Source organism: Lepus europaeus, chromosome 11 (genome assembly GCF_033115175.1).
Source record: "Lepus europaeus isolate LE1 chromosome 11, mLepTim1.pri, whole genome shotgun sequence".
NCBI classification, from domain to species: Eukaryota; Metazoa; Chordata; class Mammalia; order Lagomorpha; family Leporidae; genus Lepus; species Lepus europaeus.
The window spans coordinates 70,826,338-70,841,410 of record NC_084837.1 but is presented as its reverse complement, the minus strand read 5'-3'; the positions used below and the strand labels follow the sequence as shown (position 1 = coordinate 70,841,410).

At 40.7% G+C, this 15,073-nt stretch overlaps 1 protein-coding gene and 1 non-coding gene across 3 annotated transcripts in view; both read left to right on the top strand.

The window, feature by feature from the left end:
* Positions 1-3,348: 3,348 nt before the first annotated feature.
* SECISBP2L (SECIS binding protein 2 like) overlaps positions 3,349-15,073 on the top strand; it is a 48,079-nt gene continuing 36,354 nt past the window's right edge. For both annotated transcript variants that reach the window (XM_062205872.1, XM_062205870.1), the window contains exons 1-2: positions 3,349-3,497; positions 12,949-13,127. In XM_062205872.1, the coding sequence (XP_062061856.1) occupies positions 3,474-3,497; positions 12,949-13,127 (203 nt within the window). In that variant the 5' untranslated portion in view covers positions 3,349-3,473. The remainder of the gene's footprint in view (positions 3,498-12,948; positions 13,128-15,073) is intronic.
* Positions 6,416-6,522, top strand: LOC133770639 (U6 spliceosomal RNA). The gene has a single exon (XR_009867349.1). It is a non-coding gene; the product is annotated as a U6 spliceosomal RNA (small nuclear RNA).

Here is a 15,073-nt window from a genome sequence, read left to right as displayed (position 1 = left end):
AAAACAGCTGCCTGCAGTGCTGGCATCCTATATCAGTGCTGGTTCTAGTCCTGGCTGCTTCACTTTCAATGCAGCTCCCTACTGATGTACCTGGGAAAGCAGAGGAGAATGGCCTAAGTCCTTGGGCTCCTGCACCCATGGGGGAGATCCAGATGAAGCTACTGACTCCTGGCTTCAGTCTGTCCCAGCCCCGGCCATTGTAGCCATTTGGAGAGTGAATCGGCAGAAAATTTCTCTCTCTCTGCCTCTTCTAAATCTTTCAAATAAATAAATAAACCTTAAAAAGAGAGAGACAGAAGCTATCAGACAAACATTCCTTCAACCCTTGGCAACAAACTTAATATATCTGTAGCCATTATCTACTATCTTCTCTTCCTTTCCAAACTCAATATATCTGCCACCATTATCTATCTTCTCTTCCTTGTCTCCTGTTACAGTGGACAACATGTCCCTACTCCCACAGGATTACCCCTCACATCTGCACATCCTAAACTCTCATCTCAAAGAGTGAGCAAAGGTACAAGTGCTGAATTCTTTTTCTCCTTGGGTGCTTATGCATGCCATTTCCTCCTCCTCCTCCTCTTCTTCTCCTTCTTCTTTTTTTTTTTTTTTAAAGAATTTTCCTTAAATTGTTTTATTTGAGAGGCAGAGAGAGAGAGAGAGAGAGAGAGTTGGAGATAGAAAGAGAGCAAGAGGAAAGGAGAGAGCGAGCGAGCAATCTTCTGCCCTCTGATTCACTCCCCAAATGTCAGCAAGAACCATGGCTGGGCCAGGCTGAAGCCAGAAAGCCAGAAGTCAGTCTGAGTCTCTCACACAGTTGGCAGGCACCCAAGTACCTGCTTCCCTGCAAGGTGAGCATTAGCAAGGAGCTGGAATCAGAATCAGGTCTGGAACCCAGGCTCTCCAATAGCAGCTGCAGGCATTCTAAGGAGTATCTTAACCACTGCACCAGACGACCCAATCCTTTTATTGAAGCCACTTTCCTGCTTCTTTTCCTTTACCCATCACAACTGCTCCAAGTCTTTGCCTAGATGCTATTTTTTTCAGATATGAATTCTCTGACCTTCCAGCCCCATTCCATGGGATAGCCAACCGAACATTTTTTCACAAAACTCACGTAACTTGTAATAACTTGTTCTACGTATGTGTTGCCCCCAAGATGAATAGTTTCTGCCCCATAGTGTTTGTTAACTGCTATACCTCCAGTAGGTAGCATAGCACGTGGAACATTCAATGCAGTACTTATTACTAAATAAGTTCATATCATCTGCAAAATGTAGTACTTGTGAAATTTCTTCATCGATTTAATTTTTTTAATATGTACTGCCATCTTTTTAAGGATTACATTAATTAAGAAGGGCATTATGATTCTGTTCTTATGGTTTAAATGAATGTCTTGTACATGGAAGATTCTTAATAAGAATTATTTCATGGCCTAAAAAATCCTATAAGGTGAACAGATCCTTGGAGATCCTATATTTAAACCTTCTCAGATCATTCTTCAGGAGAAGAAAGAGGAGCCCATGTTGTGGCACATGAGTTAAGCTGCCTGCGATGCCAGCATCCCACATGGGGTACCAGTTTCATGTCCTGGCTGCTCTGCTTCCAATCCAGCTCCCTGCTGATTTGCCTGGGAAGGCAGTGGAGCATGACCCACATGCCTGGGCCCTTGCCACCCATATGTGAGACCCCAATGAAGCTCCTGGCTCCTGGTTTCAGCAATTTGGGGAGTGAACTAGCAGGAGAAAGAACTTTCTCTCTCGTCCTCTTCCTCTTTCTCTTTCCCTCTCTCTCTCTGTAACTCTGCCTTTCAAATAGATGGGTAAATCGTTAAAAATAAATAAAAAAGAAAAACCAAAGTACTGTAGTATTTTTATGACTGCATTATTTTTATCTTTTTACTCAGATGAGGGTATCTTATGACTGGAGATGACCAATGTGGAGGGTCTGAAAATTGAGTTGATTCTTTCAATTGTGAGGAAGATGATCATCTGTTCGTTTACATAACTTCACCTTATAAATAGCTCAGTTTTTCTGAGCGACTCTAAACTCATTCAGGATTCACTGAATTCTAACTACATGTGTATTAGGCACTAGGAATCCAACATTACATTAATTGCACACACACACATGTAACAATCGCACATACATGTGCAATTTATATACACAAGCATATTCAATTTGAGGAGGTAGAAGAATTAATAATACTGAATAAATGAGAGCTCTCTATGTACAGGTGTAAATATTTCTCCTTACAAACTGCTTCTTCTGCAGCCTTGATAAATGTCTTGCTGACACAATACAGCTCCTTTCAGCGGGCCAAAATACAGTACCAAGATAAGTACAATCAGGAGCTTCACAGAACAGCCTCATCCTGGGCGTCTTATTCAGAGAAAAGAGACTAACCCAGACTACCAGATAAGGCAATTCAAGACATCACTGACATCTGCTCAAGTATGACAATGCAAATTTCTTAAAGTTTTCGTTCCCTTTAGCTGACCCTGTTTTTTTTTTTTCTTATTTCTTCTTCCTCACCCTGGAGCTGACCTGCAAGCAAGAACTCTTGAGGGAGGGTGTGTCTAGGAGGGAATTTGCACACCAGGGAAGCGTACAGTTTCACGGCCGTCTTTACCCGGTAGGAGCTAATGATCTTGACGATTCAAAGGAACTATCAATACCTGCAGCGGGGAAGGCAGCATTCCTGAGGATGTAATTACCTGTTGGGCGATGTTGTATGGACTCTGGGTAAAATGAGGGGTTCTGAGACAGGAGAGCTCGGCCTGGATCTGAACAAAGAATTCACTCATCAATCAGTATCTGCAGGGGCTTTTGAAAAGGGCTTCCTTCTGGTGGCCACTCTGTGTAGGCATTTTATATACGCACTTTCCCTAACTATTTTCACCATCTTCGCATTCCTTTCTGGTCATGACTCCCTTTATCTGGAGAACAGGAAGAAGGCTCCTACGTCCAGTGGGCAGCTAACAGCTCTCACAGCGTGACTAAGAGGTGGTTTCATTGCCTCGAGAGCTCTTGAGGACTGGACTCCGGGTCCAAGCGGCCCGACCCCCCCCCCCCCCTCTCCGGGGGGTTGGCTGCACCTGCTCCCGAGCTCCTCCTTCAGACCCCAGCCCGGCTGGCCCTCGCACCCGCGCGCAGGCCCTTTGCCGGCACTCAGCCTCCTCCCCCCTCCTTTCCCTTCCGCACACCTCCATTTCCGACTACTCCTCCGCCCATTTGGGCCCTCCTCGGCTTCCGTCCCAGATGATCCCACCCCGAAGCTGCCACCGCCTCCTCAGTCTCCGGGAGCTGGAGCCGCCTCCTCGGCCAGTGGCGTAGCCGAGTCGCTGTCGCGTCCAGGCAGACAGGGGCGGCGGTCCCGAGCCCAGTCTGGACCCGAGCGGGGGGCCATGGAGAAAGCGGCCCGAGGCATTCTCGTTACCGACTAGAGCGGGCCTGTTGCGGCTGCTGGCGCCATGGACCGAGCCCCCACCGAGCAGGTACGCGGGCTCGGGCCGGGCCGGCCGGGCCGGGGGGTGGGGGTCGCCGCTTCCTGTCAGGCCGGGCCGGGTCTCCGGCCGTGGAAGCCGAGCTCTCGGGTTCCGGCGGACGCCGACCCCCGTCCTGTGGCAGCCGGGCTGCGCCCCGCTTCTCCCGCATTGTTCCCGTCGCTGCCTCAGGCTCAGGGGCTTTCCCTGGCGCCCGGGGCCTCGGCCGACGCCTCTCGTCCCCGGCCTGGTGGCGGGGACCCGCGGGCTCCAAGTTGTCCGTGCGCTGCCGGGAGGAGCGATGCTAACTTGCAGCGAAGCGAGCCCCCTCCGCTCTGCAATGTGTTTTCAAGGTGGAAGCGCTTTTTGCAGGCTCTGCCCTGGAAGAACGTCGGCGAATAGGTGGTAACTACAGCCCCGGAGGGGTCTCGGCCTGTCCGCTGGGTGTTGGGGGGCCAAGCTGTGTGCGTGCGTGTGTGTGTGTGTGTGTTGGCATTGGCTTTAGGGAGGTTATTCCTTCTAAGAAGTGATACTACGGGTCCTCCTTGCCCTTCTATCCAGTTATTTTGCAAAAAAAAAATGTAGCTGGTGTTTTTTTTTTTTTTCCCCTCCCAGTCGAACGTAGATTTTAAAGGTTTGGCCAGAGCGTGAGTTCATTTCCGAGTGCGTTTTGCCATTCGTAAAGTCGTCCCGTCAGCGTTGTTTTGTTTTTAATTGCATCAGATCCTTGGTTGTCCGTGCTAGGAGGTGCTGGCAGGCAGGGATAAGGACAGTGTTTTCCCCCCTGAGGATTTCTACGAGACGACTGAATTCGGTTGAAGTCGAAGTTTGTTCAGTCTCCGTTGTTCCCGTCTCCAAAGGCTTTGCCCAGTTTTGAACTAGACAGACAGCTGAAGAGGAGAGGCTGGTGGTTTGCTTGTTCATTTTACAGAATAGATAATTAGCACCTGAACAAATGAGACAAGATTTCCCTAATTCCTAGAGTGACTCTGGGTACTTAGGGCCGGTTTTGTTTCTGAAATCAGACTCTGAGCAGGCGAAGCACACCTTCCTCGTTGTGAATATTTGTTTTTGCAGAAGCTTTAAGAAAAAAGCTTTATGTGACTGTAACTGAAAACACAGGTGTTTTTATGAACTAGTACCTGGGATTACCAAAGCAAAAACTGATGTGGAAGCCTCTTGGCACGTACACACAGATTCATCCCCTAGAGCAGGAGTAGTCTATGTAGTCTATATCCAGTTTAACTAAAAATACTTTTTAAGATAGTTATCTGTCAAAAGTACCCATGATCTTAAAGCTCAACAGATGAATAGGAAATGTCCTTGAACAGTTTCCCAGTATGTATGTCACTAATGAAAGGGTTCAATGTCTTGGTCTTTCACCAGCATGCCAGAGCTGTAACCAGTAATGCTGCCATATATATACTTAGGGTTCCTTTCATCCTGGGGGAAATGTAATTAACTCTTTAGATGGTGACTTTCCGCGTAGCTGTTCTGTGATTATCTTAACAGCAAGTGCTATAAGCAATTTATTTAAACTAGGCAGCCTCTTCCTCTTTCATCCCACATCTTCCCAAAGTCCTCTTCCTATTAAACCCTTGTACAAATTTAAGGACTAGAATGAAACCATGAGAAAAGGTTTTACTATTGAAGATTTCTTTTTCAGTACCTTCTGCTTCTTCCCAGCCTAAACCCACAGAGAATAATTTGAAACTCTCCCACTCCTCAGCACACCCCCTAGAAAACACTCAAATAATGCATCTTTGCCTAGTTAACTAGGCTGCAGGTAGTTAATTTAGGGATCTATGGGTGACCTGGAAGGAGTGTGCCTCATTTTTATATATGTGCTTTCTGGGGCAAGACTCCATTAGTTCCATCATATTCTCAATGTGGGGGTGTATCATTCAAAAAAGTCCAAAGACCATTAACCTAATGGTTAGGTGCTGAGATTTCTCAACTTTTAGAAATCTTTATAATTTTCATTGTACTTTAGAGTAATGTAATGGCTTTTCCAGGTTAAATTTCCAGTAAATTTCAATTATAAAAGTATATGCTGAATTTCCTTTTTTCCTCACAAAATGTTTGTTTTAAACTAATGTTGACTTATATTCAAAATTTCTAGAAATGCTTGTAGCATTAAAACATAGTATTGTAGTGGTTAGCAGGTCGTAGAAGTTTGATTTCTTAAAAGTAGTTCTTAACACAGATTTTCTGCATTTTATCATAACCTACCTCTTGAAGTACTTACTGCACAAGTGTAACTTTTTAAAAAACAAAAACTCTTTTGCCCAAAGGAGATCATGTTGCAGAATTCCCTTTTATCTTTGACATAAAATCTTTTTATAAAATGATAAATTGTATATATTGATAAAGATTACACAAAGTAAGTCACTGGTAATACTGTGCTAGGTGGGTAGTCTTTTTGCAGTAATGACTGTTTGAAGGAATGTTAAAACCAAAGAGCATCTCAGGAGTGTTGTCCTTTCACAAGACTGTATTAAATCAAAGGAAGTAGCTTAATTTTAGCTGCTAGAGTTAGATGTTCTAAGAACAGATATTACTTGACATAAATGCATTTTTCCCTTAAAAAAGCTAGTGTAAAGGGATGTGAAGAATAAATCATGAAGTTCATTTTCTTTATAAAGGCTTAGTTTCCATTTTCAGGAAATTTAGGAAAATGTTTTGAGTTTTTTTTTTTTTTTAAATAAACTGGGCTTAGTGGTAACCAAACACCTGAAGTTCATAGATGTTTGTTATCACAATTTAAACATTAACTTAATTTTAGTGCATTAATGTATATATTCTCCCAAAAGAATTTATGATTATTAGTTATTAACATCTTTAATTCTTAGAAAAACAAATATGCAGTGGATGCATCTGATTGCCTGCGGAGCTGCTCACCAATAAGATATAAAACTATCTGTTGTATAGTGCTCGCTTCGGCAGCACATATACTAAAATTGGAACGATACAGAGAAGATTAGCATGGCCCCTGCGCAAGGATGACACGCAAATTCGTGAAGCGTTCCATATTTTTTAACCCATAAGCTGTACTTTGGAAATTTATATTCATTAAATAAAAGTTTAATTAAAAAAAAAAAAGAAAAGTCTTCCTAGAGCTTTCCAAATATAGTGCCTTGTATGAGTACTATTAAAGGCTTTCCTATTATCTCAAAAAAAAAAAAAAAAAAACCAAAAAACAAACTATCTGTTGTCTAACTTTCTTTTAAATAATTTATAAGGTTCAAATAATGTTAGCACTAAGTAAGTCAATATATCGTTGCTCTGTATTCTGGTTAGTTGGTGGATTAAAAATATTCAAGAAAAAATTATAATAAACAATACACTTTTGGGGGGTCATTATTCCCTAAACAGTGCAGTTTGACAGCTGTTTAAATAGTGTTAGGTATTATTAGAAACCTACAGATTATATAAGGTGTCTAGGAGAATGTGTATAGGTTATGTGTGAAAGGAAAAAGAATTTGAGTATCTGAGGCTTTAGGCCTGGAACCAGTCCCCTCGGATACCAAGGGATGAATGGATCCTAAATAAGTTACTGAGAGTAGTAATTATTCAGCAATACTTGTACTTGACTTCTATATATGAATATAAATAAATGATGTATCTTATCAGATAATACTTTTATAGCCAGAAAGTAAATACATGCCCATTTAGAGAAACTGCTATTTGGAAATTTAAGAAGACATTTTCAAGCCTTTAGGTCAGGAAGGAAATAAAAAGTAGAATTATAAACTATTGAAAAATGATAGCAATAAAATACCGTATGTGAAAACTTTTGGGATGTGGTTGAAGCTATAGTCTGAGGCAAATGCATAGCAAATGCTTTCATTGTTAAAAGACTTCAAAATGAAATAAAAATTAAGCATCCTAGGCAGGAAGTTAGGGGGAAAAGTATGCCAGAGCAAGAGAGACAATAATACATCTAAAAACAGAAATTAATAAATTAGATAAGCCAAAAACTAGAAAGATTTTTTTTTAATAGCAAAATACCATCAGATTTGAACAGGATTAGATTTAGTCTGGGTTAATAAAAGGGGGAAATGTGTAGATAGCAAACATCTGGGCCCGAGTCTAAGTTAAATGTTTCTCCTCAGTATTTTCTGAAGTCTTCAAAACTTACATAACTACCGCAGTTTATTTTGGCAAGTGGTTTACTTTCGGTATAAGCCAATGAAGTCAGAAAACAATATAATCAGCAGGTATCTCTTAGACATTTGTCATTATTTTTCCTTCAGAAAAGGAAGTATTTTGTAAAATATCTTAATGTTTGATATATTTTTACCTTAACAGAGAAAGAAGATGTAGGGTTTGCATGGTCCTGTCTTTTCCTGTGGGTGGTTGGTACACACTCTGAAGTTTCACTGTGGGAGAGTGTCTCATTATGTTCTACTTCAGTTTTGACTTTAAGTGGGTGTCATTTTTTTTTTTTTTATAAATGCTTAATCTGGGAAAATTACTTGCACTCTCCTTTAGGTGCCATCTCTGAGTTTAGTGTGCATTCTCTGCTGATGTGTGCCTCTTGGCAGTGTTTGCTGACTACTCTAAACTGCTCTAGGACAGTTCTCTTTCCAGAGTTTATGCCTAATGCATGGTCCTTGAATGATATGAGTTCTCAATGATATGGACGTGTTTGTCTAATAAACTGTTTTAAACCAAGTTTTTATGCTTTTGTGTTTTGATAAATTCTTGGGTTTTCCTGGATTATTCACACCACAGACATTCTTGACATTTGATTTAATATATACAGAATTACAAATGAGTGTGACACTGCTGAAATATTTAAAATTTTTTATATAAAGGGAATACATGTATTTCATATATACAGTTTTAAGACAATAATGATACTTCCCATCCAACCTACTCTCCCTCCCTCCCTTGCTCTCACCCTCCCTCCTCTTTCATTTCTAATTTTTCTTTTAATTTTTGCAATGACATACTTTCAGTTTACTTTATAATCAAACTTTTCTCTCTTTTTTTTTATTTATTTTATTTATTTGAAAGGTAGACTTATAGAGAGATAGATCTTCCATCCACTGGTTCATTCCCCAAATGGCCACAGCAGCCAGGACTGGGCCAGGTCAAAGCCAGGAGCTAGGAGTTTCTTCCAGGTCTCCCATGTGTGTGCAGGGGCCCAAGCACCTGGACCATCCTCTGCTGCTCTCCCAGGTGCGTTAGCAGGGAGCTGGATCAGAAGTGGAGCAGCTGAAACTGGAATTGATCCCATATTGGATGTCAGTGCTGCAGGCTGTGGGTACAACCCACTGTGCCACAGCACTGACCCCCCTGTAATCACAAGCTTAATCCTCCACCTAAAATAAAGGATTCAATAAGTAGTGAGTAGAAAATCACTGTTCCCCAGGAGTATAGACAAGGGCTATAAACAATAATCATATCTTCAAATATTTTTTCCTTTTTTTTTTTTTAAAGATTTATTTATTTATTTGAAAGAGTTACACAGCAGAGAGGCAGAGAGAGAGGTCTTCCATCCACTGGTTCACTCCCTAGTTGGCCTCAACAGCCAGAGCTCCACTGATCCGAAGCTAGGAGCCAGGAACTTCTTCGGGGTCTCCCACGTGGGTGCAGGGGCCCAAGGACTTGGGCCATCTTCTACTGCTTTCCCAGGCCATAGCAGAGAGCTGGATCGGAAGTGGAGCAGCTGGGTCTCAAACCGGCGCCCATATGGGATGCTTCAGGCCAGGGTGTTAACCCGCTGCACCACAGCGCCGGCCCCGAAATATTTTTTCAAAGACAGTTTTCTAGAATTAATATGTTCATTAATTTGGAAAATTTTGAAATAATTTTTCAAAGATAACTCTACTACAGAGATAGTTGGAATTTTTTTTGAAGCCAACAGTGGCAGTCTTTGAGATAATCTCTGCAATAAAATTTCTGATCACTAAAAAGTAGATCGTGGCAGAATGGAGTAAGCCCAGAAATTAAAACTGAGGAAAAACTTCATATGAGCTTAGCTAGTTTAATTTTTCATAATCCTGTCCCTATGCAAAACATTTTTCTTTGATGTCTCCATTAATACAAGGATATTTCAAAAAGTTTGTGGAAAGTAGAGTTAAAAGACAGCTTATTTTGGTGCAAAATATTTTTAAATCCATGAGTAAAAAGTTCATGGAAAGGCGTATTATGAAAAATCTGCATGAATTTCAGATTTTTTCACATCAAAATTTCCACAATTTTTGGAAGTAGTCTTACATAATTAAGATACTACAGGATTATGTTGCTGGCTTATTATTGTATTATCTATATGAATTTTATCATGTGGAATTTTAAGAGTAGTTCGGGTTCTTTACATTGCTTCTCAGGCCTAAGAACAACAGATGTTGTATTTGATGTAGGATACTGACGGTCTTAAAATCACAGTAAACAACTTTCTGACCGTGCAGAGTTGTAGCGACAGGAAAAAGTTTGCCAGTCTGTTCCTACTAGTGACATCTTCTGTTTGTGCAGCTGTTGACTATAGCAGCTTCTCTATCTCTCTCTCAGTCTTTTTTTTTTTTCCTTTTCTGAAAACAAAGGATCATTTCAGTGTTTCTGAGTTTTATTGTTGAACTTTGGTATCTAGAATTGCATTTAGAATAGAAGCCAATGTAAATTTTAATATTTAAAGGTATATGCTGTGTTTATTTGCAGACATCAGTTTTAAATTATGCATAAAACCTTTTGAAAGGTAGGCTTCCTGAGCTCATAAAATACAAATGAAATTAGGAGTAAAAGATTATTGCAACCTTTGACCTGAACAAGAATTTGAAGTGATTTATTAATGATATTAATATGGTTTCTTTCTTCATTTTAGACTGAGAATTTGATGTACTTGTATTCATTACTGTGTTCAGATTTATAAAACTTATGAATTTTTTTATTTATTTGAAGGGCAGAGTTATAGAGGGAGAGACAGAGAGAAAAAGCGTGCGTACATGTGAGTGAGCTTGCATCCTCTGGTTCGCTCCTCAGATGTCTGCAACAGCTGGGGTTGAGCCAGGCAGAAGCCAGAAGCCAGGAAGTCCGTCTGGGTCTCCCACATGGGTGCAGGGTCCCAGGCGCTTTGACAGGGAGCTGGATTGGAAGTGGAGCAGCGGGGACTTGAACTGGCGGCTAGATGGGATGCTGGCATTGCAGGTGACAACTTTACCCACTGCACCACAACGCCAGCCCTATTCAGAAAGTTTTTGTATGTTCGAAAAGACTTCTGATTTTTTAAAATCTTAAAAATTATTTTTAAAATGTGATTTAAGCCTCTTATACATATGTATGAACTGTATAAACAAGTTACCATTATGTGTGCGCTATTCCCGAAAAGTGTTTTTTTCCTGATTGGTGAAGCATTCATTAGTTTGATATAATTTATATAAATAAGTTTTGGGTCCCAGTGAATACCACAAAATGAAAATTATTAATATTGTTAGAATTTAAAGGAATTTTGCTGCTTATGTTAAAATTCAAAAAACCAACTCAGTTCACAAATATTTGTAAATGTTGTTATTGTAGTACTTCAGATTTGGTTCATGCAAGTATAAACTTCAAATTTAAAGGAGGTAGGAGGAAGATTAATGAGTGAATATTGCTATATTGTTCATATTTTGTCTCTTCCATCCTCTTCCCCTCCTTTTTAACAAAGATTTTTGAGTATTTACAATGAATTGTTTTTTGAAAATTTAATTTTTCTAGATATGTATTGAGTATATCAGGTCTTTAGATTTTCAGATTTATTACTAACCACTTTTGTGAAACATGTCTAAAATTTATTCTGAAAATTATGACAACTTCTTGTATAACTGTAGTGAGTTTGTTGATGAAAAGTTCTAGTTAGGACCATTGCAGTTACAGTAATTGTTTTGAGTGATTAGAAAACTGGCTTGCATTTTACTTACTGGTTTCATTAAAAAGTTTAATTTTATTTACACTATTTATGTGTTTTAAAAAAGTACATTTTGAGAGGCAGAGAGGGAGATCTCCCAGCCACTGGTTTACTCTCCAAATGGCTGCAAAGGCTTGGTACAGGTTGGGCAAGAGCTGGGAACTCAATCTAGGTCTCCTGTGTGGGTGGCAGGAACCCAATTACTGAAGCCATTCACATTAGCAGGGTGCTGGAGTGAGAAGCTAGAGCAGGGTATTCAACCCAGGTGCTGCGACGTGCGTCTGTGGAGGTCATAACCGTTAGGCTAAATGCATCCCCCTTACTTTTTTTTTTTTGACAGGCAGAGTGGATAGTGAGAGAGAGAGAGACAGAGAGAAAGGTCTTCCTTTTTGCCGCTGGTTCACCCTCCATTGGCCGCTGCGGCCGGCACATCTCGCTGATCCGAAGCCAGGAGCCAGGTGCTTCTCCTGGTCTCCCATGGGGTGCAGGGCCCAAGCACTTGGGCCATCCTCCACTGCCTTCCTGGGCCATAGCAGAGAGCTGGCCTGGAAGAGGGGCAACTGGGATAGAATCCGGCGCCCCCCTTTACTTGTTTTTTAACATTCTGCTTTTGCCATTTATTATACTGAAAACCACATAAATCCAGTGTAGAGCTTAATGAATTGTGATTCATTAAAAAGTGAACATCTTGTCAGTTACACACACACACACACACCCACCCACCCTTCTACCCCTGTTAAGAAACAGAGTTATGCCAGTAATCCGGAAGTTTTCCAGGTTCCTCCAAGATACAGCTCTCTCTCTCCTTAGTGGTAACTCCTATCCTGACTTTTATAGATTTTATTTGTCACTCATATATGTATCCCCAAATACTGTAGTTTCTTATGTCTTCTAAATCTCTGTAGATGTATTATGAGAAAAGGTGCAAAACATGAACCAAAATGAATACATGTTACGAATTAGTTTGCTGAGATGTCTGCTGGGAAACTAGTACTCATCACCCTGCCCCTGCCCCCGCCCCCAACCCCGCCCCCCTCCTAGTTTAACTGTGAGCCAGAAGTTCCCCCCCCCTTTTTTTTCCCGTTCGTCTTAGATATTTTCCTTCCTATTAATTTAATGATACTAATTAATTTCCTGAAATGGTCAGAAGTAGACTATTTTTTGGACTGTTCAAACAAATATAATTATCCTTTAGAACTCTGTTTTATGCTTTTTTACCCCCGAAGAAAATTAGCTAAAAGCACATTGTTTTGTCTGATTAGCCAGTTCTTTACTTCCAGCTTTATTTTTAGACCGTGAGGTATGACTTCCTTATACACTTGATTGTTTTAACAGCTTTGATTACGTAAGAAATTATTTCATTGAAATGTAGTAACTTTTGATAAATTTTTTCTTTTTTTATTTGATGACTGTCTAAATAACTTGATCATTAAAGTTGACATTGTTATTCCTTTGGATATTTTGTGCATATTGAGAAGTGACTTAGTTATTATTTGTAAAGACTATTCTGCTAATTTGTGAATTTATATTGTTTGCTCATTTGTTGTTAATCATTCTACCTTCTCTTTGAAGAATGTCAAGCTGTCAGCTGAGGTAGAGCCATTTATTCCCCAGAAGAAGAATCCTGATACATTTATGATCCCTATGGCTCTCCCAAATGATAATGGAAGTGTTTCTGGTGTAGAACCAACTCCAATTCCAAGCTATCTGATTACTTGTTATCCATTTGTGCAGGAAAATCAGTCCAATAGGTAATTTCTTTATTATTGTTTTATTGTGGAGTGGTGGGGAATATAAAAATTGGCAGAGAATACTTTTAAATTTTGTTTTTCTGTACCTGTAAACATGAATCGTCTCTGTTTATTTTCTAAGAGGAATAAATAAAACCGAATGATTTGGAAATGTGAAAATTGTTTTTTCTTTAAATATTTATTTATTAATTGAAAGAGTTACAGACAGAGAGAGGGAGAGACAGAGAAAAGTTTTCCATCTGCTGGTTTACTCCTAAATGGCCACAATGGCTGGAGCTGGGTTGATCCGAAGCCAGGAGCTTCATCTAGGTCTCGCATGTGGGTGCAGGGGCCCAAGCACTTGGTCCATCTTCTACTGCTTTCCCAGGCCATAGCAGAGAGCTGGATTGGAAGTGGAGCAGCGAGGACTGGAACAGGTGCCCATATGGAATGCTGGCACTGCAGGTGGCAGCTTTACCCTCTACGCCACAGCACTGACCTTGAAAATTGTTAACATAGGTTGTTTTATCATTCTAAGAGGACATGGAGTTTTTTGGGTATGTCTCCTCTATTGCCATTGAAATATATTTGAAATAAATTGACTGAAAGGGAGGAATGAAGTATATAGAAGGAAATGAACAAAAACTTTTAAGATTAGGTGTCTAGTCTCATAATTGCCATGGTGGTCTCTGGCCTGAGAAGAAAATGCCAAGGCATAGTCCTTAACTTTGAAGCTCTTGTGGGTAGTTAGCATATGTTACCAGACTCCAATTTTAATTTGATATGTGTGCTGTAGTCTCACAGTGATTTCACACAGTGCTTGCGGTTCAGATAGTGTGTGACCTACTGGTTAAGAGTATATCTCGGCCGGCGCCGCAGCTCACTTGGCTAATCCTCTGCCTGCGGCACCGGCACCCCGGGTTCTAGTCCTGGTCGGGGCACCGGATTCTGTCCTGGTTGCTCCTCTTCCAGTCCAGCTCTCTGCTGTAGCCCGGGAAGGCAGTGGAGGATGGCCCAAGTGCTTGGGCCCTGCACCTGCATGGGAGACCAGGAGAAGCACCTGGCTTCTGGCTTCGGATCGGTGCAGTGCACTGGCTGTAGCGGCCATCTGCAGAGTGAACTGACGGAAGGAAGACCTTTCTGTCTCTCTGTCTCTCTCTCTCTCACTGTCTATAAGTCTCTCTCTCTCTCTCTCTCTCACTGTCTAACTCTGCCTGGCCAAAAAAAAAAAAAAAAAAAAAAAAAAAAAACAAACACAAAGTATATCTCGTGAAACACAGAATAGCCTTTCTGACCCTGCTTAGTTTGCCTGAGTGATTGCATTTCATTGATGTAGTTCCTTTTTTTTTAAGTATTGAAGTACTTTCAACCTTTTTCAAGTTATGTCGCACAGGAAATTGTATTTTTCTGGCATTATGGGATAAATGGATGAGGCAGGTGGTGACTTAAGGCTCTGCCCAACTATCCCCGAGGGCTGAGGCAATCAATATTTCTACACAAATACAATACATTGTTTCAGTGCACATTTTTTGAGAAATTCTGGATTTATGATATGTGAGGCCACTGAACTACCTTCTCAGGTATTACATATTCAAGTTAATATTGTGAGATTCTTGAAACAGAGTCTGGGGGTTGGATAAACAGTCCAAACTAAAGGATCCTTTTCAGTTGAAAGTAACATTTATATTAAAAATCTTTGACCTGTTAATGTACAAGATGATTCATAACCTTAATTTAATAGTACTGTTTTTCTGTTTGATAAAATGGCCAAGTGTACAATATGATGTTTTAAAATATTTATTTATTTATTTGAAAGGCAGAATTACAGAGAAAGAGGTAGGGACACAGAGAAGGAGAGAAATCTTAACATATATTGGCTCACTCCCCAAATGGCCACAACTGTTGGGACTGGGCCAGGCTAAAGCCAGGAGCCTAGAGCTTCTTCTGAGTCTCCCATGTGGATGCAG